This window comes from Danio aesculapii, chromosome 9, assembly GCF_903798145.1.
Source record: "Danio aesculapii chromosome 9, fDanAes4.1, whole genome shotgun sequence".
NCBI classification, from domain to species: Eukaryota; Metazoa; Chordata; class Actinopteri; order Cypriniformes; family Danionidae; genus Danio; species Danio aesculapii.
The window spans coordinates 48750777-48777171 of NC_079443.1; the positions used below are offsets into that span (position 1 = coordinate 48750777).

Genomic DNA, 26395 nt, shown 5'->3' on the forward strand with positions numbered 1-26395 from the left:
CGTGATCACACTAGTTTGTGAGTTTGTGGGAGGAATTAAACAAGGTGATTAGACATAAAAAAAAATCTCTATTGGAATGAAAAACTTTTGTCCAGAGAGGTCATGTTTTGATCTTCGATTGGTCGCACACAGTCACGTGATGCCGTTTTGCCGGTCAGAGTCACTGTGAAACTTGTCGCACTAGCTTGCATTTCCGGTCTGTCACATTCGCATGCGTATGAATGGAAGTCTGTGGGGTGAAAAGCGCAGTGTGAGTACAGCTTAACTTTCTAAAAGCTGATTGCAATACATTTACTCCCTGAACAATACAAGGGTGCACTCGTACTATGCTATACGAATCGTGCCCAGGCACGTTTCCCAGTTTGTTTGACAAGTGTGAGTGCTCTGAATTGGGCTCAGGCACTGTTCAGTTGGCCAGCCCTGGCACGGTTGGAAGAGGTGTGCCAGAGTGTGGTTCGGTTGGGCTTTGGTGCGGCACGCTTGTAGTGTGAGTGCAAAGCGCTCCTGAGTGCGAAGCTGAAGACGCGACGTTGTTAATCATTCTTACTTTTCAATGAACGGGAACTGTCATAGATTAAAAATGCAAACCCCTCACTGCACATCAGCTGCCCCTTCAGCAAACTCTATAATATGTGCAGCACGAGGACTTTTATGATAATTCATGAGCGTCAACAGTTGGGGATATTTGACTGCATATTACTGCATATTAAACAACTAAAAACGATAGAACTAACGAAATGTCCACTGTGCTAAGCGAGAGCGCTTCTCTTCCTGTTAAACTGAACAGTTGCATCATCGATGATGTAAGCGTGCTCAGGTTTGGAAGGTGAAGATGCAGTGTGAGTGCAGGACATCATGGAAAAGGGGAAGGGGGACAAGCGCGCTTTGGCGCAGTTCAAGGCAACCGTGCTTAGTGAGAGTGTGCCCAAAATCAGTTTCTAGAGGGTCGTAGCTCAGCTGAGCAAAGTTTAATTCCAACCTTAAATAAATACATCTGATTAAACTAATTGAGTCATTCACTCTTGTTTGAAGCCTACAGGGAAGTGTGTTAAAGCAGGATTAGAACTAAACAAGGCCGTCCAGGAACCGAGTTCAAAACCCCTGATACAAGTGAGGCCGTTTTAGAATTTGTCCTAAGATAAATAATAACCATATTGTTTACATTCTGGAATAGACATCATTATTGAAGCTCACTTATGATAAGGCCTATATAGACAGTTCACTAGGTTTCATAACAGAGCCTCTATATAAGAGTGGAGATGTGCTCCATAATAGTTCCTTGCTCCGTTTTCACATTTTCCAGAGAAATGAACAAAACCAAAATTCAGCAATGGCTGACTCTAAAGAAGGGTTTCAAATTCTGCTCCCAAAGGACCAATGTTCAAACCACCAAGTACCCTACCTTACAAAGGCAAAGTGGAGTATCTACACAAACACTGAAACTGAACAAAATGCCTTTAAAGATTTTTACACCTGCTTGGGTTTTGCAATTTTGGCACTCTTGATTTTTTTCTAAAATGGTACAAGAAGACTTTGTCAGATGTCACAAAGCCCATATTAGGCTTGAACTCAATGTTGACCAAATGTGTAGTTGCAGCAGTTTGCCTTTGTAGTGTAGAGTGGTCCTAAAGGAGCAGGTAATACCACATCTATCCTAAAGCACCGGCATAGACTTATTCTAGAGCTCTATGGCGCCCTCCTCCTCCAAATTGGGAACTTACACATGTTGAAGTAAGGGGTTTGTGGCGAGACAGGGAAGGCAGGGGTTTGGGGTAGGACCTCACCACCAACAATTGGAGGGGGGCTAACGGGACCTCCATCCATTTCCTCAAACGCTTCTCTGTAGCTGTGCATGTGCCTCTGAAAGAAAAAACAAGTGGAGACATATCCATATACACACACATACATGCTATTTCTGAGATTGTTTTTAGGCATAATTAAGGTCTACCTCCTTGGGCCGCCCCCCAGGGTTCAGAGCAATTGTATTGGCCAGCTCGGGTGAGATGCAGCGAATGGGGGAGCGGACTGAGCTTCCTCGAGTTGGGCTTTCGTCTTGGGAAAGGCCCTCACTGAGGGTCCGACAGCGTCCGGGTACTGCAGCCTCATCTGGCGACATTTCGCCAGACGGAAGTCCTGCCAAGAAAACAAATACACGATGTCATCGGCTGTATGAGAGATAACTATTAGGCCCCGCAGAAGCACATTCATCACGCTTGAAATTAATGAAATATCCAAATGTCAAAATATTCCTTGAACAATCCATGGAGAGCTGCCAATGGACTCTGATGAATTAACTCTCTGTCAAAAGCTGCGCTGACGTCCAATTTGCACCACATAAAAAGCCTGTTGGAGCTACAAACAATGTTCTCATTCAAAACAGCCCAGATTACAAAAAGCTGGAATATTAAGAGAGACTCTGTGGATTTAGGGTAGTGTGTACTTCCAGGATAAAGCTCTGGAATTGCCTCAAAGCGACTGCGAAACCTATTTCATCACGTTCTGTTTGATACCAAGAGTCAGACGGTGTAAATAAAACTGGATTTGCGTAAGCCTTCTCTTACAGTGATGAAAAAACAAAGCTGACATGGAGAACTAAAGAACCGAAAGCAGAAAAAATGCACCTCAGTTTATTCATTTAGCTTTTATTCTGAGAGCCTGTTTACAGAAATATACACGTTTTGGAACATTTATTCACACACACAAAAAAATATTTTGGAGGCCGTAAATTCCAAAATTTTTGAAAACACAGACATTTCTGAAATTTAACATTGCTGTAATTTTGTTAACTACAAAAATATGGTTGTGTAAAAATGTTAACATCATGTATAAACCAGTGGTGTAGTCCTTGCTATACGCACGTGTACTCAGTATGCCTACTTTTTTCCACGAGCTGATTGGGTATTACGACTTCTGAGGATCATACTCTCGGTATACTCACTTGTTTTGGTGATTGGACTTCCAAATTTTGTGTATTGAGTATTTGAGTTTTTCGAAGATTACAACAAATCAGCTGAATGATGTCTCGCTGAAACGTTCAAGTAAAATTATAAAACAGCATGGGTGTCGCTTTAGCCCTCCTATATTTCCATTCAGCCCCCCTAACACTTTTGCGATTACCTGTACACTACTAAATGATCGCCTCAGTCCCCTTTAAATTTGATCTAAAAACGGCGGCAGAACCCCACTCCTGAACTCGTTTTTTAGTTAGTCAGCAAACCACAGCTGTGCAGTGTGTGTGTGTGTGTATATATATATATATATATATATATATATATATATATATATATATATATATATATATATATATATATATATATATATATATAAATCAAATGAATCAAAGATACAATGACTTTCATTGTTTCTTTGCCTACTTTTAAAATTTGGATTGGGTGGGTAATAGTACACCACCTATTTTTTTAGGACTACACCAGTGGTATATACATATTAAGTGTTCAGCAGGTACAGTGGAGGCAAAAAGTATTCAATGCATCATGTCTTAAAGAATCTGTTGACATGGAATTAAACCCAAACTAAATATAAAACCCAAACAATACAAACATAAAAATATATATAAAAAATAAAACTACTAAAATGTATTTATCACTTTATATAAAAGGCTTTTTTGGCGATGGCAGCTTAGGATGCTTTCACATCTGTAATTCGGTTCATTTGGTCCAAACCAAGGGCAACAAATGATACATTGTAGCATTTTTCTGACGTTTTTGGGTCCTTTTCACAACACACTAGCTACGTTTCCATCCACCTATTTTTATATGCATTAAATGGTTAATAAGAAAAGATGCGCATGAACTACGATAGAAACACTTTAACCGAACAAATTCCAGTATTCGCATTAAACAAGGTCATGTCAATTTGTTATAAGAGATCATGTGAGGATAAAAATGTGTGTGAATGGACAAACCAGCAACAAACATCCGAAATAATGTTTTGGGCATTTTAAAACGCCTTCACCAATTGAGTATTAGCGTTGTTATATTATTAATTACCTCCAGAATCAAGAGCGTCTGTGCTCCGTGTCTCACGCCTTCAAACGCCACCGTGTGTTCACTGCATGTCAGGATAGCCTTCCGATGCGCAAGCCATTTATTAAATGAAGAAAAGATGCATGCAGATTCTCTTACTGCAGCGAATTCCATTTTTACAGTTGATATTTGCCGCCAGATAATCAGGAACTGACGACTTTGACAATCCAGTTTTATTTACACCATCTGAATCTTCACAGCAGACACACAACATCATAAGACAATATTAGGTTCGATTTAGGCCATGATGTCAGGTGACCAAAATTCAATGTCTAGCCAGCAACTTAAGACACTGTTATTTTGACGTTCAACAGCGACATAAAATAATGTTGATATTTGGTTGATTTTAGGTTGTGTTGGAAAGTGACCAAAATCCAATGTAGAGCCAACATCTTAAACCAGTGTCATATTGACGTCAAATACTGACATTTATTCGTCAGGTATGGCAACCACAATCCAACGTCTGATAGATATCATAGTGGTAACGTCCAAACAACGTCAAGCTGAAACTTTATTAGACGTTGATATTTGGTTGGACATTGACGTCGGCCTGACGCTGGGTTCTGACCTCAACCCGATTTTCATTTCCAAACAAAATGCAACGTCCCCTGACACTGGGGTACAACTTCAATCTGACATCATGGCGTCCTGTGCCTGCTGAGTTGGTAATAAACAAAACCTGATGAAATAGGTTTCGAAGGATGAGGGAGCACTCAGATTTCACCTTAAATATCTTCATTTGTGTACTGAAGGCAAACAAAGATATATGATTAATACCATAACACAATTTTCAGTTTTAGGTGAACTAACACAACCCTAAACACCCTATCAACATCCAATCAACCAATGTGAACACAAACCCAATTGAATACAGTACATTAGCAACCTAATATCAACAATCCACATTTTAAATGCAAGTCTTCTTTATTATAGTGTGCACTAAGCAGAGCTGTTTCACTTTTCTCTGTCAGCTTACAGAAAACATCTTTTACAGATCTCAGGGGTTCTGCAAAAGCATGCACACCGTTATAACCTCATTCAACTGCACTCTGAAACAGAGCAATGCATTAATAAATTCTGATGGGAGTGAGTGGAATATCATGGAAACCGGGCAACAGACCGAGCTAAATATTTACTAGCTCCCTGAGAGCGGCCTACGATTGATACGTGTGGTCAGGACCACAGCTCAGTCCATCTGATCCTCACGTGCGCTGGGAAACAAGTTAAAAAAGATCAACCACTTCCACTTCTGAACAAGCAGGCCACCCTTGTTCTTAAACATGACGTTATCCAGATGCTCAGGGTGCATTTAGACCCCATTTTTGGAGGGTTGCCCAACAAAACCAGCTATTGAGAACAATAGGGTGGTGATGTCACAAAGGGAGGGTCTTTAAAAGAGCGCTTTCACTCCATCTGTAATCTATTTGCGTTCCTGGATCAGACTCATGCGGTTTCTACGACAATGTCAAACATGCGGATTCCAAAAAACTGACTGGTCTGGGAAGCGATGGATCTAGTGATTGGATGTGTTGGGACGGTCTATATCCTCTAGTGTCGCTTCAGACAAGTTTGCGAGAGGAAACATGCAAAACAGATGTAGTACGCCAGATCCACAGCTGTGCATGACAAACTGTGCTGTTACCTTGACGACCACACTGTCCTAATAGATTCAATCTGGTGTAACTGGGAGGTTTAAAATCAGAGAATCATTTTTTTTACAATACAAAACATTGTTTTTTATTTCAAATGTTTAATGGTAGAAGCAAATTAAATCTGTCTAAGACTAAAGCTGTCTTCATTTGCGACTTCATTATATGTAGCTTTTTAATTCTGTTTTCTGTGTTCTAATTTAACTGTATAAGAATGTCAGCATTAAAATATTAAATGATCTAACATGTACCAATATTAACTAAATAAACTGATAGTTTTACTAAAACATTTTATATGGAAACTGCTAGGCAGAGATTACACAGGCAAATTGTCATGAAATATTTCACTGCAAATTAATAACTTATATAAATACAATGATAAGAAATCTTTGGTTGATTTAAATAAAGCTGTAATAATTTGATGTTAGATATAATTACTTGCCTTGACTAATAACTGAAATCAAATATATTTGGTAATAAAACGCTAAAATAAAACTAAAGCTGCAAAGAAATCATTTGCAAATTATAGAATTTTGAAAATTGTATAAAATAAAAATTTACTAAAAACTGAAGGTATAAAAGTTTCTAAATATTAATAAATGTCCATCACAATACAATCTGACATTGATTCTCAAACTAATGAAATATTTGTCAACACCTCAATACAATTCTCTAATATGATTCAATTTGATTGAGTGCTATGTTGAAGTTATAATTTGCCTATTTTAAACATAATTCCACAAAAAATATTAACGCAAAAAATGACCTTTAATGATGGTTCACACCTGGTGTGACACACGCAATCGCAGGTTGCCAGATTGATGACACCAACAGCAGTGTACATAACTATCGAGCCTGAAGGCTGATTTATGTTGTGTTCTATATAAAAGCAACGACATGTGATAGAAGGAATATTTTCCATATTAAAAGGAGTTTTTGTTCCAATCAATACCTGAAATGTATATTTTAGAAACAGCTTCTATTTCCTGCAGCAACAATTAAGTTATGACAGTGATTACCTCAGGTACACCTCATGTGCTTTATTCAGTGTTAAATGCTAATAATGTGAGATTGAATGCCATTTTACGTGACATTTATTACCATATACTGAAAGCAGCAGCAGCAGATTAAAACGATAGTCATGTACACTGCTGTTGGACATATCTATAACTCCCTGACATTTCCTGAATATCTGTGTATTTCTTTCTAACATTGTTATTTTTTAAGTTACAAAAAAGTAAAGAACTGAGCATTTCTACCTTTGATTACCATATTGGTCAGAATGACTGCATGTCTGCTACGTTTCGCTGTGACTTGAAATATGCATGCATTTTTTTGCCTAGCAACTTCCTGCTAACATAAACATAACTCTCTGATAGCAAAAACATACCTTTACTTCAGATATATCTTTCAAAACAGCATATTCTGTGCTGGAAAATAGCTCTAGTTTGAAAGTGAAAATGAAAGCAAGGCCCAGACCTTTGTGTGTTCAAGTATCTTAACTACATATTTATAGGCTGTATTACCAAAAAATATAATATTTTTAGGGTAATGGGGTCATCAAATATGATGACAGGCATTCAGAGCTTAAATTTAATATCTCAATAGAAGTTTTGAATGTAAATATGACGTGACAATATGACATTTTATATGAGAACGGTCAGAATGAGCAGTATGGTAATTCTAATAGTTACAGAATTATAGTTCCCTGTTAATATAGCCTACTCTCGTGTCCGTGTTAACGCAGAATAAAGCAAGTGCATCGATGCCCATTCTGACCAATCACAGACGTTTCTGATGAGCTCCTGAGCACACAGGCATTCAGCTCAAGTTGATATGCTCTCTCATTGGCTGCAGCTCGTCACTACATCCAACCGGGCGACTGCTCTGGAATATTCAGCATGCTAAATATTGGATATCCGTCTGCGAGGTGTCGACAACGATTCAGCGAGCCTCTTTGATGCATTGTTCAGTAGTTCACACATAAAGACTGGTGAGCGCTGTGCACCCGCAGATTTCTTCCCGATCACAGCCCGATCTGTCGGTGAGCTCGTTGACTTCCTAATCGGGCTCAAATCAGGCTTAAAATCATGTAGTGTGAACTAAGCCTAAATGTATACAGCAAAATCATTACACACATTTATTCTTTGATTTAACGTTTCTCCTTTTAATCCTCAGGGTTTCAGCTCAATGTAATAAGATATGAATACTGGAAAGCAGGATATATTACTCTTTTCTCTTTCTCTCCATAGTCTCGTTTATGCTATTGTTCAATCTGGACTGAATCCGATTCAGAAGACGTCCAACAAAAACATTTGTCCTGGTATATCTGGCTACTGAATGGGTTCTCGAACGGGACCGAAGACTGTCAGCCGTTCGAGACGTTTACTCCCCAGCGGCAGATAAGGATTGTATAATGGTCTCCAGACTCGGGGAGGATTTATTACTCTTTGTCCTTCATCTAAATGCTAAAACAGAGGTAAAGGAGAGTCCTTGAATGAAGCCAGTGTCTGTATTGTTCCTCGGGTCTGGCAGACTGGATCTTGTGACATGGGCTCAGTTGATCCAGACAGACTGGCCTTTGTCCTGATACTCTGTAACTTTAACTCGTCACATAATACAAATGCAATTTGTTTGTAGAGGTCACTGGCATAAAGGAGCAAACTAGAGCTCTTGCTCCTGTTAACTGTTATTCCACCCAAACAAGGTGAAAATCCCAGCACAGGTTAGTGGTTACGGAAGAGTGCTAAATTAGTAAGGAAGATAAAAGATTAGATAACATGAAAGAAAATAGTAAAAGAACTTTGGGAAATTCAGTTTTGAGAGATTTATAGTGAAGATTTAGCTCAACCTCAAGTGGTTTCAAATCTGTTTCTTTTTTATGTTGAGCACAAAAGAAGATATTTTGAAGAATGATGGAAAATGGTAAATGTTGATTCCTCCATAGAAGGAATATTAATATAATGAAAGGCAACATTTTTCAAAATACAGCAAACTTAAAATTTGCAATTGAAATTATTTTTCAAGTATTTCCCAAGTGCTGTTTAGCAGAGCAAGGACATTTTTTCAGAGTATTTCATTTTTTTTTTCTTCTAGAATAAGACTTATTTAGTTTGTATTGGCTGAAATAAAATCAGTTTTTAATTTATTCAAATTGGTTTAAGGTCAAAATTATTAGCCCCCTTTTTACCCTAAATTGCCTTGTCATCCTAATGGGGTATATGCACAGCTAGTGTTTTTCAGCCAATGATAAACTTTCATAAGGTTCCTTTTACAGCATCAATGTTGTAATGTAATTAAAATACATTCAGTTAAATAGACTTCAGCAATCATTTAGATGTTACACATTCATGTGTAACGGCTAGCGCTGTCAGGATCAGCAGGCAAGAGCAGAAACTCCATTGAAAATTCTGGGGTAAAATAAACGGTCATATTTTTAAGACATGGCAGGGGGAAATGTAATTTAATGCAGTGCTTCTTGTCCAGTTTGAGACCCACTTTATATTGCATATCTCTCGGGGAGTGAAGGTCACTGATTTTTAAAGAAATCAGACCTTTAATTGTGGCAATTTTATGGAAAGACAGTTCACCGGAAGCACTGAGGTTGGCTGGCTGAAATTAAAACTCTATTTGCATATACCCCATTAACCTAGTTAAGCCTTTAAACAGCACTTTAAGCTTTGAATACTCCCTTTTTTTACCTGAGTAAAATTGAGCACAGTTTAAAAGTACCCGAAATATTTGAGGTGTGTTAAGAATTAAAAACAGAAACAACACTTATGATATTTAATTTAACAATACTACTGATAATTAATTGTAAGTGTGCAAAGAAATGAAGATAACAAAATATAACATGTAAATGTCAAAATTCATGGGTCTGACAGTATACGCCAGACACAATACAAAGGGTGCTTGACATGTCTATTTCAATGGAGACCCCCATTGAATTTTGTTTTACACCATTTATCAAGTGAAGCAAATAAGAAAAAGGAAAGAAAAAGAATGTTTTCTTGCTTATTTTATTTATTTTTTAATTAGCTTCTGCTCTAAAATGGTGCTCCTTCTCTGATGATGGCAGAATATCCTTATATATTCTTAAACTAAAATAAAACACCCCCCACTACTTCATATATATAACAGTCAGTAGGAATGTCCAGTTCATGCAGACCTTAAGAGTGCTCAATTTACTGTCGAGGCTGTGCTCCTGATTACTATATCATAAACAATAATAATAAGATTAAAAGATTAAAACACCTGAAACTTGTCTATAGCACTTGTTCACTGCTGCTCTTATAGTTGTGTAAATTGCTTCCTTGTCCTCATTCGTAAGTCGCTTTGGATAAAAGCGTCTGCTAAATGACTAAATGTAAATGTAAAACTGATTGCAGCTTTGTGAAAGTACAGTTGAGGTCAGAATTATTAGCCCTTCTGAATTATTAGCCCCCCTGTATATTATTTCCCAAATTTCTGTTTAACGGAAAGATTTTTCCAACACATTTCTAAAAACAATAGTTTTAATAACTCATTTATTATAACTGATTTCTTTTATCTTCACCGTGATGAGGGTAAATAATATTTGACTAGATATTTTCCAAGATAGAATATTCAGCTTAAAGTGACATTTAAAGGCTTAACTAGGTTAATTAGGCAAGTTAGAGTAATTAGGCAAATCATTGTATAACAGTGGTTTGTTCCGTAGTAGACCAGTGTTTTCCAACCCTGGTCCTGAAGGCACACCAACAGTACATCTTTTCGATGTCTCCCTTATCTGACCTATTCATTTCAGGTTTTCAAGTCTCTTCTAATGTTCTGATGATTTGATTCAGGTGTATTTGAATAGGGAGAGATTGAACATGTGTACTGTTGGTGTGCCTTCAGGAACAGGGTTGGAAAACACTGGTTTACTACGGAACAAACCACTGTTATAATACACCTATAATAATACCTATTCAAATACACCTGAATCAACTCAGCAGAACATTAGAAGAGACTCAAAAACCTGAAATGGATAGGTCAGACAAGGGACACATCCAAAATATGTACTGTTGGTGTGCCTCCAGGAACAGGGTTGGGAAACACGGGACTAGACAACCGAAAACTAATTTTGCTTAAGGGGCCTTTTTTTATTAAAGACTGCTTTTATTCTAGCTGAAATAAAACAAATAATACTTTCTCCAGAAGAAATAAATATGATAGAAAATACCTTGAGAAATATCATTGCTCTGTTAAACATCATTTAAGAAATATTTTTAAAAAGATAAACAAAATAACTTCAGCTGTAAGTTCAGTAATTGAAGTAAAACGTCAGTAAGGAAAAGAAATGAGCAGAAATTGAGAGATGCACGAGAGTAATAACACACAAGCACCATGAGTTAATGTTAGTGGGCAGCACAGAGCATCAGAGACACCAACCACTGAAGGAGAGAGAGCGACGGCGATGGCCCAACTCGGGAGCACTCTGGCTGTCATTGATGCATCGGATACGAGCAGTGTACTCTGCACACCACCAGGAGGAGAAAAAGGAGGAATGATGGACCAGGAGGTAAAGGAAGAAGATGCAGTGAAGGAAGGGAAGGTGGAGGTGAGGACAGGGCAGGTGTTCCACAAGCAGGAGAGGATGGAAAAGAAGGGGAAAGAAGAATGTATTAGCATATGCTAGCAACCCACTAATAGCAAACCTATTAATCCTTGAGTATTGTTCAAGTTTGTAGTGTTAGTGGCTGTTTTTGCCACATTGGCTTCTATTAGAAAGACAGTTTTTGATTGCAAAGTTTGACATAAAATAATAATGCATCCTTGGTTGTTCTTGTTTTAAACTTTTAACTTTTACTGTTGCTCATCGGTTGGCAATATTAACCGTTTAGATAGGCCTGTGCAAAAAAGTTTCTGGCTTTTTCTCTGTTAAGCTGCTTTGACACAGTCTACATTGTAAAATCGCTATAGAAATAAAGATTAATTGAATAGACTGATTTCACGCAGCCGCCATTTTTAAAAGTGAAATCGAGGCTGCGGTGGGAAGAAACCCGGAAGAATCGCTTGGAGATAGATAGGAACGTTGTATACCTGGCTTTGTATCTTATCAGCGAAGAGAAAGCGACACAAATTTATAATTTCACTGCCTTCCGGGTGAGCTGAAGGTCCATTCTGAGTGGATAGTGAAAATAAAAAGGAATATCAGACTTCAGACCTCATCAGACCCCAAGTTAAAGGAAATGGCACTAGTTAGCTAACGTTTTCTTTCCCAAACGCATGTTTTAGATGCCATTTATCAAACTCAAGTTAATGAACTGACTGTTTTACTATATTAGACCTGTCAGGATACTGAATTTCGGCACTAAAAAAAACGTCCATTTCCCATTATCATTTAAGGCACTGTTGATGGCGTTCTTAAACAACTCTGATTTGCCATTGTGTTCACATGCTCGACAGAAATGACTGTGATTGGCCAAAAAGGTCACCAGTTCACCCACTGCCTTCACGATGTTTACCGAGTACAAACACAGACGAGCGATCCGCTACTCATCTTCGCGGCTGCTTCGCACTCCACTGTCCATGTATCTGTGTTTGCACTCTGTGAAGAGTGGTGAACTAATGACCTTCTTGGCCAATCACAGTCATTTTTGTTGAGCACTGGTGAATACTATGCAAATCAGCTGTTTAAGAACGTGCTCAGCGGCACTTAAATGTTACCGGGAAATGGACATTTTTAAAACTTCAGTACCGGGCCAACACTATTACAGAGAACACTAGGGTGACTTACAGAGGACTGCATTGTTTTATCGCTCATCGGGTTACACAGGCTGAAGCAGGAAAGCTTCCCCATGGTGTTTACCTGCTGAAATGAACTGAAGCCTAGGAGGACACTTAAGCGTATTACTCCTAAAGAGGTTGTGATGTTGTTTGATGCCTAATATGCTTTTAATTGTTTAAATTAAACTGAACTTAATGATATTAATGTGATGTTTACACCATTTCTGCATTTTGAAATGGCGGTCACCAGCTGGAGGTTTGTAGTCTACAGCATGTTGTTGCAGTGTTTACAGTGCTGGTCCTATTTTTCCAGGTTTCTTCCCACCGCAGCCTCGCTTTGGTTCTTTAAAATGGCGTGAAATAAGCATATTGAATTGAATATGGAGTTCTATGGAGTAACACAGCAAATTATAGTGGGTGTGCAATAATACTAGGGGTGTGAAGCTACACTGTTCGGTTCGGTTACGATTATCATGCCATTGATTCAGTTCAATTCGATATCTCGGTGCATCACAGTGCATTGACAATGCTTTTCATACATAATTAAATTTTTTCTTCACAACACAAGACTTTTTTTTTTATTAAAATCTATAAATATATGAGTCATATATATGAACTTTATACACTTACTATGTTTATTATATTCATTGCTTTGCAATCAAAAAATGTAATTATAATGGAATTCAAGCTGGTAAAAACAGTCACTGACATATATTGAAATGCTAGTAAATTTGCCCAGAGTGTACTGTTGAGTTTTTGGAAAAAAGTTCTAAGCATTTTCCCAAAATATGTGTCAAAATATGATTTGGTCACCAGAAAGCATTTCATTTGCTGAAACACTAAGAAAGTTGTGGTCATATCAAGACACAAAATCAACCCAGAGTGGATGAAATTATACCCAACATCACTCAAGGGTTAAATCAAATGGTGTTTAGTAAGGTTTGTTGATATCACTAAAAAAAGGTACAACATATTAACTAGCCATAACATACAGTTGCTGTTCAAAAGGATATTAAAACTATATTATTATTTACTTACTCTCTTGTTGTTTCGATCCCCTGAGATATCATCAAAATCATCAGAACACTATTAAATGTATGTTAGATGAAAGCTCTCTCATATCCTCCAGACAGCAATGGTTTTGAGTAGTTAATAGTCTCGTTGCCCCCCTCCCCTCTTTATTATTTAGAATGCATTGCTTTAAAGTTACCATGATGATGTAAATATATTGTGAAATATCTAATAAAATAAGAATAAGAACACACACTCTTTCATTTAAACAGCTTAATAAAGATCATAATATTTGATTTATGACGAGCAATGGGTGCCGCCATGTTAGTGGAGGCTGCTGGATTTACAACATGTTAACTCATCAACTTCTCCTAAATTACTTGAAAGTAATCAGTGCTTTTTTCTGGAAGAAGAATTGAGTAAACCTTCTAGTAACCTAAACAGTGTATATCTGATCTGAACAGCCCACGGTGTCATCGATTATGTGTAAAATTATTATTATAGCCATCTTCATAGATATCAGTGTGTATTTTTACAAACAATAAATGTTACATTTTACTAGTACGTATGAGTAATTATTTGTTTGAACCTTAAAATAATCAATTTTTTTGAAAATAACCGTATATTTGTGATTTATGACAGGCGCCTCTATCTGGCTCAGCCATCGCAGGAAGTGGCTTTCAGTTTGGCAAATTATAATGTGACGAACTAAACATTCTAATCACACTGGTGTGATCATACACATTAAAGAGTTAATTCCAGAAAATACTGAAAACATTGTCAAAACTTTCCATATGACTTTAGTAGATCAAATGTAATCATATGAAGCTCCAAGAACACATTTGTAGGCCAAGAAACCTACAAATGTGTAAATGACTTTGGATACCAATGTCTCCCATGTCAGATCAGGGTGCATGATCACTACGGGCCATATGCCTCTTGCCTGTTGCTCTGCTGAGTTGAATGGCAATACTGCCCATAGTAAACGTGCACCCTGATCCCTGTTCTTGGAGCTTCGTATAATTACAGTTGAACGAATGAAGTCACATGGAATGTTTGGAAAATGTTTTTGCTTCCATTACTAGACCTTGAATGTCTCAGGACCATTGCTGTCTATTGAGGATACAGTAGTTCTTAGATTTCATCTTAAATACCTTAATCTGTGTTCCAGAATTGAAACAATACACAGGTGAGTAGTTAATAACAGGACTTTTATTTTGGGGGGAACTAACTCTTCAGTCAGTAAGATAAACACACTTCTATCTGTTGAGACAAGTTCGCGGATGGTTAATATAGACAAAGTGTTCCCCTAATTCTAGTTAGTGACTTGACTGATAACCAAACCCCAATACTAGATACTGAGAGCTCTCTAATCAGTGTTGCAAGAACTTGTGTCAGGAGCAAGGACCTAAAGGAAGATTATAAAGAAAGAGAGCAGTTTCCTACTATTGCTGTCCTTACTATTAGAGGAGCACTTATCTCTGCTGAGTCAACAACACTTCTAAGCATTGGTCTGCAATAAAACAGAAACCTAGTTGACTAGTCCATGAGAGCTTGACATTGTCTTAGTTAAACCCTTGCAGGTTTCCAGAGTTCTCAAACTACTGTAGTATTGGTGGCTTTTGTTTGATAGATCAGAGATCAGATCAGAGCACTTCCTCTCAGCATACAACCTTCATAACATGTCCGATGCTTTTAAACATTGATTTTGTAAAATAAAAAGATAAGGAAGGCACAGTAACTATAAAACTTTACCACCATGGGGCATTGGTGAGCCAGAGCATCAGCCTTCGTTTAAGTGAATATGGTTTCCATTTAAGTTTTTGGCAGATACTTGGTGAGGATTAAATGGAAGTCCATATATACGTATATAACATTTTGAGTTGTGCGATCAATCAGCAGTGTAATATATGTAATTAAAACTCACAACTAAGCAAGTCATGGTGAATTTAGTATGCAACAAAACAAGACTTGATCAACAGACAACTGACAAGTTACCATTAGTCACTCAGGGAAAAAAATGTGCTTCCAGGAAAATCTTTTAAAAACTTTTAAGCTGAACAGATCATTTAAACAGAAAAAGTACACTGCTCTGTAGCAGCCCTCAGTTCTTTGGGCAGCTTTCCAGATGTAATGTACAAATGTTCAGTTTTGGTTTGGCACAAAAAAGAAATGTGGTCTGATACTGAGGCTTAAGCCAGAAGCACTTTGGACAAAGCTTTCTTTGTGATCTCACAGTGCTTATGTCAACGACTACAAAGAAACTCCACCAAAAAAGGCACCGCCTTCAATGTAAAAGACAGCTCTTAAGACAACCTCAGATCAAGCACTCAAGACAAGCATACAGATGAATTCCTTTACTATAGTTCCAATGATATATATATGCAATTATCATTTTCTACATTTAAAAATATGGTGAAGCAATGCAGCCTAATGGTTAAAAGTCTTTACTAGTTATCACTCATTTTTATTGATCAACAAATCATTAGTATTGTACATATGAGCAAGTAAACTGACTGTTAAAAAGGTATTTTAAGGTTGATCTTACCAGCTACACGGTGAGCAACAAGACCCTCCAATTTGTAGCTGCTATCATCTGGTTCAGACTCTTTGGGAAGAGGGGATGAGGAAGAAGAGTAGCTACGCTGGGTCTCCTGAGGCTCGGGGGACTGGGATGTGGTACTTGAGGGGTAAATGTTGAGGGATTTCAACTGGAGAACTCCAAAGGTGGTGGAAGGCACTGTGGACTGGGACATGGGCGCCTGACCTCCTGCTTCAGAAGTGAATTCGCTATTCTGGGATGTAGTTGTGGGCCTCTGCTGGTTCATGGTGGGTTGTGAAGGCTCTGCAGCTACTTGTTGAAAGGTCAACGGGTATCCCATTGAAGAGGCACCACCACGGTCATGAATAGCAGTGTCAGCCTGGTAGGATGGACGTGCTTGAGTTTGGGAGAATGATGGTTGGGTGGTAACCACACCACTTTCTCCAGATGGGGCACTGTGGGATTTGGGTACTTGAGTAAGTGCTGGGTCAAGGTCCAGCATCAGCATGTTAAGGGCTTCAATGGACTGCTCAATCTCTTGTTGAGATGCCATCTGAGGGAACTCCGGAAGGCTGTGGGATTGTAGTACCGGGTTGAAGGTGACCCCATCTGTGACTGGGACTTCTGGTACACCATATTGTTGCCAAACATTCAGTCTCTGCACGGCATCCCTACTGCTGGTTGTGCGTGCTGGAGCTTTGGGCATGTACTTCTGCTCTGTGTTTGGGGTTGCCACTAATGACTGAGATCGATAGATATTGCCATTCTGGTTGGCATACCCACTAGGGGCTCCCAAGTGCTCCTGGACAGATGATGAGCTATGGACTCTGGGCTCTAGCATTTTCTCATGGACACTCTTTTCCAAGTATGGCATATCTTGTCCATTAATGACCGTCTCTGATTGGTAGTATAGATCCGCAGGAGTGGCTCTGCCCTCAAAAGACGAGAGAGTTCCAAGACTGTCCACACTGTTCCCCTCCTGGCTGATGGGCAGGTCATCATCAAGGATATCTGTCTCTCTGTCTAGGTTGCTGTGGCCATTCACGTGAACCTGTGCGGGGACTAGATGTAGGACTCCACCTCCACCTCCACCCCCACCCCCACCAGGGCTGCTTTGGTAACCTGTGCGATGCATTGGTGCTTCCAAACCACTGAGCAACTGGTCCAGCTCCTGCTTCTCCTCTGGGCTGAGGGGCTGGGAAGACGGCTGACTCACCAACGCCGGCTGATGGCTGGCTTCATCTGTGCGGTCAGTCTTGATGGACGCTGTGGAGTTGCCTGAATCACTGCTTACAGACAAGGCGTGGTCAACTGGTGGTAGAGTGTGGTCTACTGCAGGTAATGTGTGGTCAACCACAGCTGGGAGACCGTTTGTTGTGACACCTCCCTCTAGAGACTCTTTCTTACGAACTTTAGCGTAGAGACTACCATCCAATGGACCTTCGGTGTGAATAACGTCTGTAGAAGATTAAAAAAATGCTTTAGTACATTTTTCATATATACACAAATAAGTACTAAGCTCTTTTATGGACTGCTTAAGTCAGGGGTGTCCAAACTCAGTCCTGGAGGGCCGGTGTCCTGCAGAGTTTAGTTCCCAACCCAATCAGACACACCTGAATCAGTTAATAAAGCTCTTTCTAGGTATACTAACTTTAAGGCAGATGTGTTGAAAGAAGCTGGACCTAACTATGCATGAGACCAGCTCTCCAGGACTGAGTTTGGGCACATTTATGCATCACATTATTCAATAATTAGGTTCTACCAGATACTCCTTCAGTTAAAGTAACATTTAGCACATTATTCATGCATCCATTTTCAACCGTAGATAAAGTTACTTTCTTCACTACAATGGTAACACAAGTAGCAAATTAATATTAGCATTTATGCAGCATATCTTGTCCCATGTGAGCAAGTTCAGTCCTGGAGCAGTCCAGCAGAGCATCAACCTGTAACCTGAACTAAATCCACGTTAACAAGCTAATCAAGGTCTAAAGGTTACTAAAATGCAAGTTTAGATAAAAAATTTGCAGGACTGTGGTACACCGGGATTAAATTTCACTGATAACCACAATTGTCTTGCCAAACAAAAGGCTGAAAATCATTATATGCATCTTTTTTTTTTACCAAAAGGGCCCACACAAATTCCAAAAGGCACAGAAGAGCCGATAAATATCAGGTTGGTAGGCTAAAGTGTATTTCGGGCATCTGCACTGTGGTCACATCACAGTAAAATTAATATTGTACATTCGGCAATACAACAGCTCGAACCATTGCAGTAAATCACTGCATTACACAAGCTTCAAGGTATAGTTAATCTAAAAATATCTTGTTTTGGACCCCAGTTGTAACTCTGCAGACAAAACACCAGTGGTGGAAAGAGTAATGAAAAATCATAGCTAGGTAAAAATGTAGTGCAAGTAATAGTATCTTTTGTAAATTTTACTCAAAGTATGAGTAAAAAGTAGCCCTTTCAAAAGTACTCAAGAGTAGTGAGTAGTGAGTATTATGCTGTAAAAAGCTGATGCATTTACATGTAATTTGTGGATGTGTGTAAACGTAACATTCTGTAGTGCATTTAGTTATTGCCCAGCAGGCACACAATGACATAAGACGTTAATATTAGGTTAGATTTAGGTTGAGATGCCAGGTGACCAAAATTCAATGTCTAACAAGTGTCTAAGGACGTTATTTTGATGTCCAATAGCAACATTAAATGACATTCATATTTTGTTGATTTTAGGTTGTGTTAGAAAGTGACTAAAATCCAACATCAAGCCAACATCTTAAATCAAAGTCATATTGATGTCAAATACTGACATTTATTTGTCCGGTATGGCAACCAAAATTGAACTTCTGATAGATGTCATAGTGGTAACATCCACATAACATCAAGCTGTAACTTCATTAGACATTTATATTTGGTTGATTTTAGGTTGGATGTTGGACATTGAACTTGGCCTGACGTTAAGTTCTGACGTCAACTCGATTTTCATTTCCAAACAAAATGGAATGTCCCCACGACATTGGGGTACAACGTCAATCTGACATCATGTTGACGTCTTGTGCCTGCTGGGTGTTTAAGGCTATTTCGGTCTTCATACAGTAAACATCCTTCATTTTTTAATCAGTGACATGCATCTAAATAGTCTCTGGGTCAATGCGTGTAAAGATTTTGGACATCTTCTTGGACACTTTTAAAGCTTCCAAACAGGGGAATCTCCTCATCCACCACCAGTGTGCAGCATCCACCTGGATGACGTGACAGCAACCATTTTGCGCCAGACACCACACACCAGCTGATTGGTGGAGAGGAGACAGAGTGATTAAGCCAATTATGATATGGGGAGAGTTAGGAGGCCATGATAGACAGAGGCCAGTGGGCAAATTTGGCCAGGATTTCGGTTTACCGTCTCATGCAAAAGATGGTGCTGACTGAGCAGTAAAGAGTCCCCATCACTATACTGGGTCATTTTGACGAACACAGACCGCAGATTGGGCGCCCCCTGCTGGTCTCACTAACACCACTTCCGGCAGCAACCCAGCTTTCCCATGTGGTCTCCCATCCAGGTACTGACCAGGCGAAGCCCTGCTTAGCTTCAGTGGGCGACCATGTGAGAGTTGCAGAGAGCTAGCTGCCGGCTATGACATGTTTTTCATTTTCAAGTTAGCTCCATCTTAATTATTTGAGAAAACTAAACCCTTGATACTGAACCCTTGTTTCTAGTAGACTACTAAGATACTTGTAATAGTTCTTAATCATGTAAACACTGAAAGAATGAGCACTCAGTTTATGTCAAAACAATCAAAAATCACTAAGTCAGATGAAGGATTCTCTAGCTAAAACAAGCACGTGTACACACACATGCACCGAACAGCAGCTCCACCTCATACAATGAGTCATTTTGCACCTCTCATGAGAGAAACCACGATCCCAGTCCAAGCCATTGACTCACCAATGGAAAAATCACCACATACTAGATTGAAGGCATTTCCTGTCTCCTTGGAATTGTAGCATCATTTCCTATTCTAATGCTTTTAGACACATGCTCGGACACTTACACAAACATGCAACACACCTATTTTAGGGTGGCTGTGTGTCAGTGTATCTTTGGCTCTTAACAATCAGTGTCTTGTTTCCCTGCGGTCATGCATTTTAATAACAGACTGTAAGTGTTTTCTGCCTTTCCAAAACCACTAAGCCACTGTTTGACAGATTACTCCGCAATGGCCTTTTGATATCAACAATGCATCGCAATTCCAGAAAAAAAAAAAGTGTGTTCTGTTCAGCGTGCTTGGAAGAACGAGACAGCCTCAAAACCACAGACTGTGACAAAATGTCATTCATTCGGTTAGAGCCAGGCTGAAACACTCATGCTGAGTTTCCCATGGTGTCTTAATGCAGGATCTGTAGAGCCACAAATCTGATAATACAGCTGGGAAAAGTGGGCACAATACCGTGCTTTACTATGCTGTTTTTGGGACAATCTAGAGTTAAGGACAAGAGACTCATGGCTCTCTAGTCATGATCAGTCCAACTTGTGAGTTTTGGCAAAAAGTTTGGCACAAAAATGCTCAGTTAAATGTGGAGAAAACGACCAGCTTTGGTGTCTTTTATTTTTATGAGCCAATTAGAGCCTATTGACTGGAAATGGTCGATATATAGCCGGTCATTTCAGATAAAAATATTCTAATTGGCTCTTAAAAATAAAACAAATATTTCGGAAATATCACAGTTTATCGACATATCAATATTGATATTTTGTCCCAGCTCTCATATATATATAATTTAATTTTCACAGTATGTCTGATAATATTTTTTTCTTCTGGAGAAATCTTATTTGTTTTATTTCAGCTTGAATAAAAGCAGTTTTAAGTTTTTTATGATGGTCTACAGAACAAACCATCGATATACAATAACTTGCCTAATTACCCTAACCTGCCTAGTTAACCTAATTAACCTAGTTCAGCCTTAAGTTATGTCACTTTAAGCTGTATAGAAGTGTCTTGAAAAATAAAATTGAAAAGTCAAATATTATTTACTGTCATCATGGCAAAGATAAAATAAATCAGTTATTAGAAATGAGTTATTAAAACTATTATGTTTAGAAATGTGTTGAAAACAAATCTCTCCGTTAAACAGAAATTGGGGAAAAAATAAATAGGGGGGCTAATAATTCAGGGCGGCTAATAATTCTGACTTCAACTGTATATGTAATATGTTAATGCAAATGACATATATGAGATACAAGCTAGTGGTTCATTCCGCTGTGGTGACCCCATACTAATAAAGGGACTAAGCCGAAAAGAAAATCATTGAATGAATGAGATACAAGCTCATATTTGGATTTCACATAAATATAATACAGCATATGCCATATTTACAAAATACATTTTAAAGTATTGCAAAAAAAAAAAAAAAAAATCTACAGTTGGAATGACAAATATGTTCAAATATTATATGGCCATATATATATATATATACATATATATGTACTATATTTGAACATATATGATTAAAATATAGTTAGGAAAAATATAATAAAATATTAGAAAAAAAAAAATATATATATATATATATTTATTTTTCAAATATTTTATTATATTTTTCCTAACTATATTTTAAACATATATGTATGTATGTATGTATGTATATATATATATATATATATATATATATATATATATATATATATATATATATATATATATATATATAGAGCCCCCTGATTTATTAGACCCTGTTTATCCCCCCACCCCCCAATTTCTGTTTAACTGAGAGATTGAGGTAAAAAAAAAACACATTTCTAAACATCACAGTTTTAATAACTAAGAAGAAAACATATAGAACATGAACTTTTCAAATATGAACTTTCATATCTCATATATATATATATATATTGCATTTTGCATAAATTGTCATATCATATCATATGTCTGAGTTTACCATACATCAGCGAAAAATACTCCCTTAGAAAGAAAACCTATTGCTAAAGTTATAATTTTCCTAGTTTATACATTTTCAAATGATTTTCTATTGAACAAATTGAGCATCAAGCATGTCAAAAATCTTTTTAAACATAAGATGCTACTAACCTTCTAAATGAAGACTTGTGGTGCTTTCATCTGACTATCATTTTTATGTGCAATATGAATCATGTGGCGGCTGGAGACTAACAGCTCTTTAAAAATAGACATCCTGGGTTACCTCAAGTGACCTGTCGACCTTTAGGTTGTAGATGTCTGCTTGTAACATATTCAATGATCACCTTTGACCTCGTGTCACATGCAGCTATGTGACCTACAGGTTCGACAGGAGGTTACACACGAGAATACACAAGCTGATGTCTGTCAAACGCTGCCAACCTTGATGTTCACAGTTGCACATCAAACAAAAATGGGTGTGCGGACCAAAATAAACACTATCAACATGCATGTTAGTATAGATACCAAACTTTCAGCTGTAAAACTGAGAATGCACTTTTTACAAATCACATGATAAAGATTGATTGCAGAGGTTAATATAATAATCATATACATAATGATAAGTATTATTATTTTTATTATTATTAAAATATTATAATTATTGCACATCATAATTATTTAAAATACAAAAAAATTATATCATGCATGAATTTCTTCAGTACCAAAAATATTTTTAAAGAAAGTTTAATATAATTAAAACAATAACGTTTGCCACTTTCAATATTCATTCATCACTTACTCTAATTCATCAGCGGCAACTTTAAATAAAAAATTTACATACATTTATGTCTCTAATCACTTAGCTAATTGCTTTTGCACAGAGGTTCATATTCATACGTAATATCCCATTGTTTTCAAACATTTTACAAGAAAAAAACTCTGCAAGAAAACAGTAAGTGGCTTTTCTCGTCATTCAATATAATATGTTTACTTGTTTGTTTGTTTCTTTGATATTATTTATTTTATTTATATTATTTTAGATCAAAAATCCTAAACATTTGTCTTATTATTATTATTATTATTATTATTATTATTATTATTATTATTATTATTATTATTATTATTATAGTGATTTCTAAAAGATAATACTCCAGCAGAAATGATGGTGAAACTTCAGCGTTGCATTACAAAAATAAATTACATTTTAAATCTACTTTTAAAATAGAACACAGAATTTTAAAAAATTTTTTAGTACCTTAAAAGCAATTTTGGTTGCCAGTAAGACTGTAAATTTTGAAGCGCATGTAAATTACTAATTACAATTTATGGTTAAATTTGCAATATTTTTATGCCATTTTTGGTTGCCAGTTATACTGTCAATTTTTCAAGCGTATAATAAATTAAGTTAAAATTTACTGTAAAAATTTACAGTTACTTAATGCCAATTTTGGTTGCCAGTTATACTGTAAATTTACAAGCACACTGCGAAAAAAAACACTTTCGTTTAAAACTTTCAGTAACTTAATGCCAATTTTGGTTGCAAGTAAAACTAAATTAGCAAACAGACAAATTATTAATTGCAATTTACTGTAAATTTACAGTAACAATGCCAATTTTGGTTGCCAGTTATACTGTCAATTTACAAGCGCACAGTACATTAAAAATGACAATTTTCTGTAAAACTTTCAGTAACTTAATGGCAATTTTGGTTGAAAGTAAAACTGTAAATTAACAAACGCACATTATAAATTAATAATTACAATTTACTGTAAAATTTACAATAACTTAATGACAATTTTGGTTGAAAGTAAGACCATAAATTTACAAGAACACATAAATTATTAATTAAAATTTAATGTAAAATTTACAGTAACTTGGCAATTTTGGTTGCTAATAAGACTGTAAATTTGCTGGCACATTGTAAATTAATAATGACAATTTAATGTAAAATTTACAGTAAGTTAATCCCAATTTTTGGAACCAGTAAGACTGTATATTTACAAGCACACTGTAAATTAATGATGACAATTTAATGTAAAATTTACAGTAAGTTAATACAGTAATGTTGATTGCCAGTAAGACTGTAAATTTACAAGCGCACATAAACTATTAATTAGAATTTACTCTCAACTTTACCATAACTTAATAGTAATTTTGGTTGCAAGTAAGACTAAGTTTACAAGCGCACATAAACTATTAATTACAATTTACTGTCAAATTTACCATAACTTAATAGTAATTTTGGTTGCCAGTAAGACTGTAAATTTACAAGCACACAAATTATTAATAACAATTTACTGTCAAATTTACAGTAACTTAATGCCAATTTTGGTTGCCAGTAAGACTGCAAAGATAAAAACACACTGTAAAATATTAATTACAATTTACTGTAAAATTTACAATAACTTAATAGCAATTTTGGTTGCCAGTTAAACTGTCAATTTACAAGCGCACATCAATTAATTAATTACAATTTTCTGTCAAATTTACAATAACAATGGCAATTTTGGTTAAAAGACTAAATTTACAAGAGCACTGTAAATTATTAATTACAATTTAGTGTAAAATTGACAATAACAATGACAATTTTGGTCACCATTAAGCGTAATTCACAAGCGTAAAAAGTTAAGAATACAGCGCAATTGTAACTAATCTGCTTGTAAATGTACAGTCTTACTGGAAACCAAAATTGCCAGTAAGTTACTGTAAATTTTACAGTATTTTTTTAAGTGAAGGCTAACTAGGCAAATTAGCTTAATTAGGCAAGTCATTGGTTAACACTTGTTTATTCTGTAGCCAATCCAAAGCTGCATTAAACTAATTAATAAGCTCACACATGGCAAAAAAAAAAACTGCTAGCATTACTCACAGTACTTTCTGACGACCCTACATTTCAATAAACCAGAAGTTTGCAGGAGTGAATTCAGCTGTCAGCAATGAAACTTTGTTTGTTTCTCCTCAGTGAGCTCAGCCTCATGGCCAGAACTTTCCTTTAGCAGTGCAGTGTGGAAAAAATGAGCCTTTCTCCCCCATTCCTGCCTCCAGAGTTTCCCTTAACAATCCCTCAGCTGTTTCAAACATCTCCATAATAACACACACCTCCAGCCATGAAGGACAGTGCACCATGCCACTGAGCCAAAGACACATCTCATGTTTTATTTGCTGCTCAAAAACACCTCATGACTTAATGCAGTCTCTGTCATTAGAGTCCAACGTCTCAAAAAAAAAATGACTGCAGGCTTTTTTTAAATCACTGGCTGATATCACTGCATTTATCTCCAATCATCACCCGTAAAAATAGTGAACACAAGCTGTAGAAGAGGTTTAAGAAGGTAGTCCCTACCTGCCCTAACAGCAGCTCTGAGAGTGTCCGAGAAGAGTGTTTGGAGGAGTGTGTGTGTTTCAGTGAAGGCTATTTCTCCTCCTCCTGTGATTGAGCTGTGTGTGTTAAAGATGACAGGACTCTGAGCTTCTCGCTGGACGCTCCACAGATTTACTGAGGTGGGTGTGAATTTATCCTCGCCCAGCTGTGTGTGTGTGTGTGTGTGTGTGTGTGTGTGTATGTGTGTGCTGTCTACTAGTGTGACATCACTGAAAGGCTTGTTATCCTTCACTAACTCACTGGATCTTCTCCAAAAAAGCTACTGTGGTGGCTATTTAGGCACCATTTACAGAGATTGTATAATGTTTTGGTCAAATTCTACCCATATATACTGGGAAAGAGAAAGATGACAGTCAGTATAAATGTAGATTAGACCTCCTGTGAAATGGGTTTTCTTTTTTCAAATATTTTTATTTGTTTTTGAAGATTTTTTCAACATATTTAAAAACAATAGTTTTGATAACTCATTTATTTTGTTGTATATATATATATATATATATATAACAATTCTATTTGGCTCACAGTGGTGCGATATTCTGCAATATCAGCAGTTGTATAGCCTCTTCACCCTTGTGTATTACCACATGAGTCATGACAAGCAGAGGAATAAACTCACTACAGTTTGTCAAATTTTGCAGCTGTTGGACAACATAATGTACTTTGGAGGCTTTTTTAGGCAAGAACGTAGTTGTTTATATTGCAACTATGCAGTTTATTTATGAGGACAGTGCCTATTTTAAATATTCATAACTTTTAAGATTCATCACATTGGCAGCCATCCGCAGAGCGAAGAAATTGATGGTTGATGTTCTGCCACAAAAACTCAGCACAAAGTTCAAACTTCAGCTGATCAAATCATTGTAGAAAAGGTAAGTAATCTTCTAAATCGATCTCTCTCTTTTGTATGTTGTAGTGCTGTTTTTATACCATAGTAATCTGCTAGTGTTGGCTTTACTTTGGCTTTTTCTGGAGTATTTATTGTGATCTCCCGATTGCAACAGAGAAATACTGGGAAATCTCTTTAGACAGGAGGCATTTCATGCTGTTTAGCCTTATAATCCTAAAATGTGAGTAAAATCACCTGTTTTGTCAT

At 37.0% G+C, this 26395-nt stretch overlaps 1 protein-coding gene across 9 annotated transcripts in view; it reads right to left on the bottom strand.

Moving 5' to 3' along the window:
* The window catches only part of tns1b (tensin 1b), a 549979-nt gene that overhangs the window by 60744 nt on the left and 462840 nt on the right, over positions 1-26395 (bottom strand). For 7 of the 9 annotated variants that reach the window (XM_056465911.1, XM_056465908.1, XM_056465910.1 and 4 more), the window contains 4 exons: positions 16005-17456; positions 11108-11191; positions 1949-2133; positions 1722-1860 (listed from right to left, as the gene is read on the bottom strand). In XM_056465911.1, the coding sequence (XP_056321886.1) occupies positions 1722-1860; positions 1949-2133; positions 11108-11191; positions 16005-17456 (1860 nt within the window). The remainder of the gene's footprint in view (positions 1-1721; positions 1861-1948; positions 2134-11107; positions 11192-16004; positions 17457-26395) is intronic. The other 2 variants (XM_056465912.1, XM_056465913.1) reach the window with 2 other exon arrangements.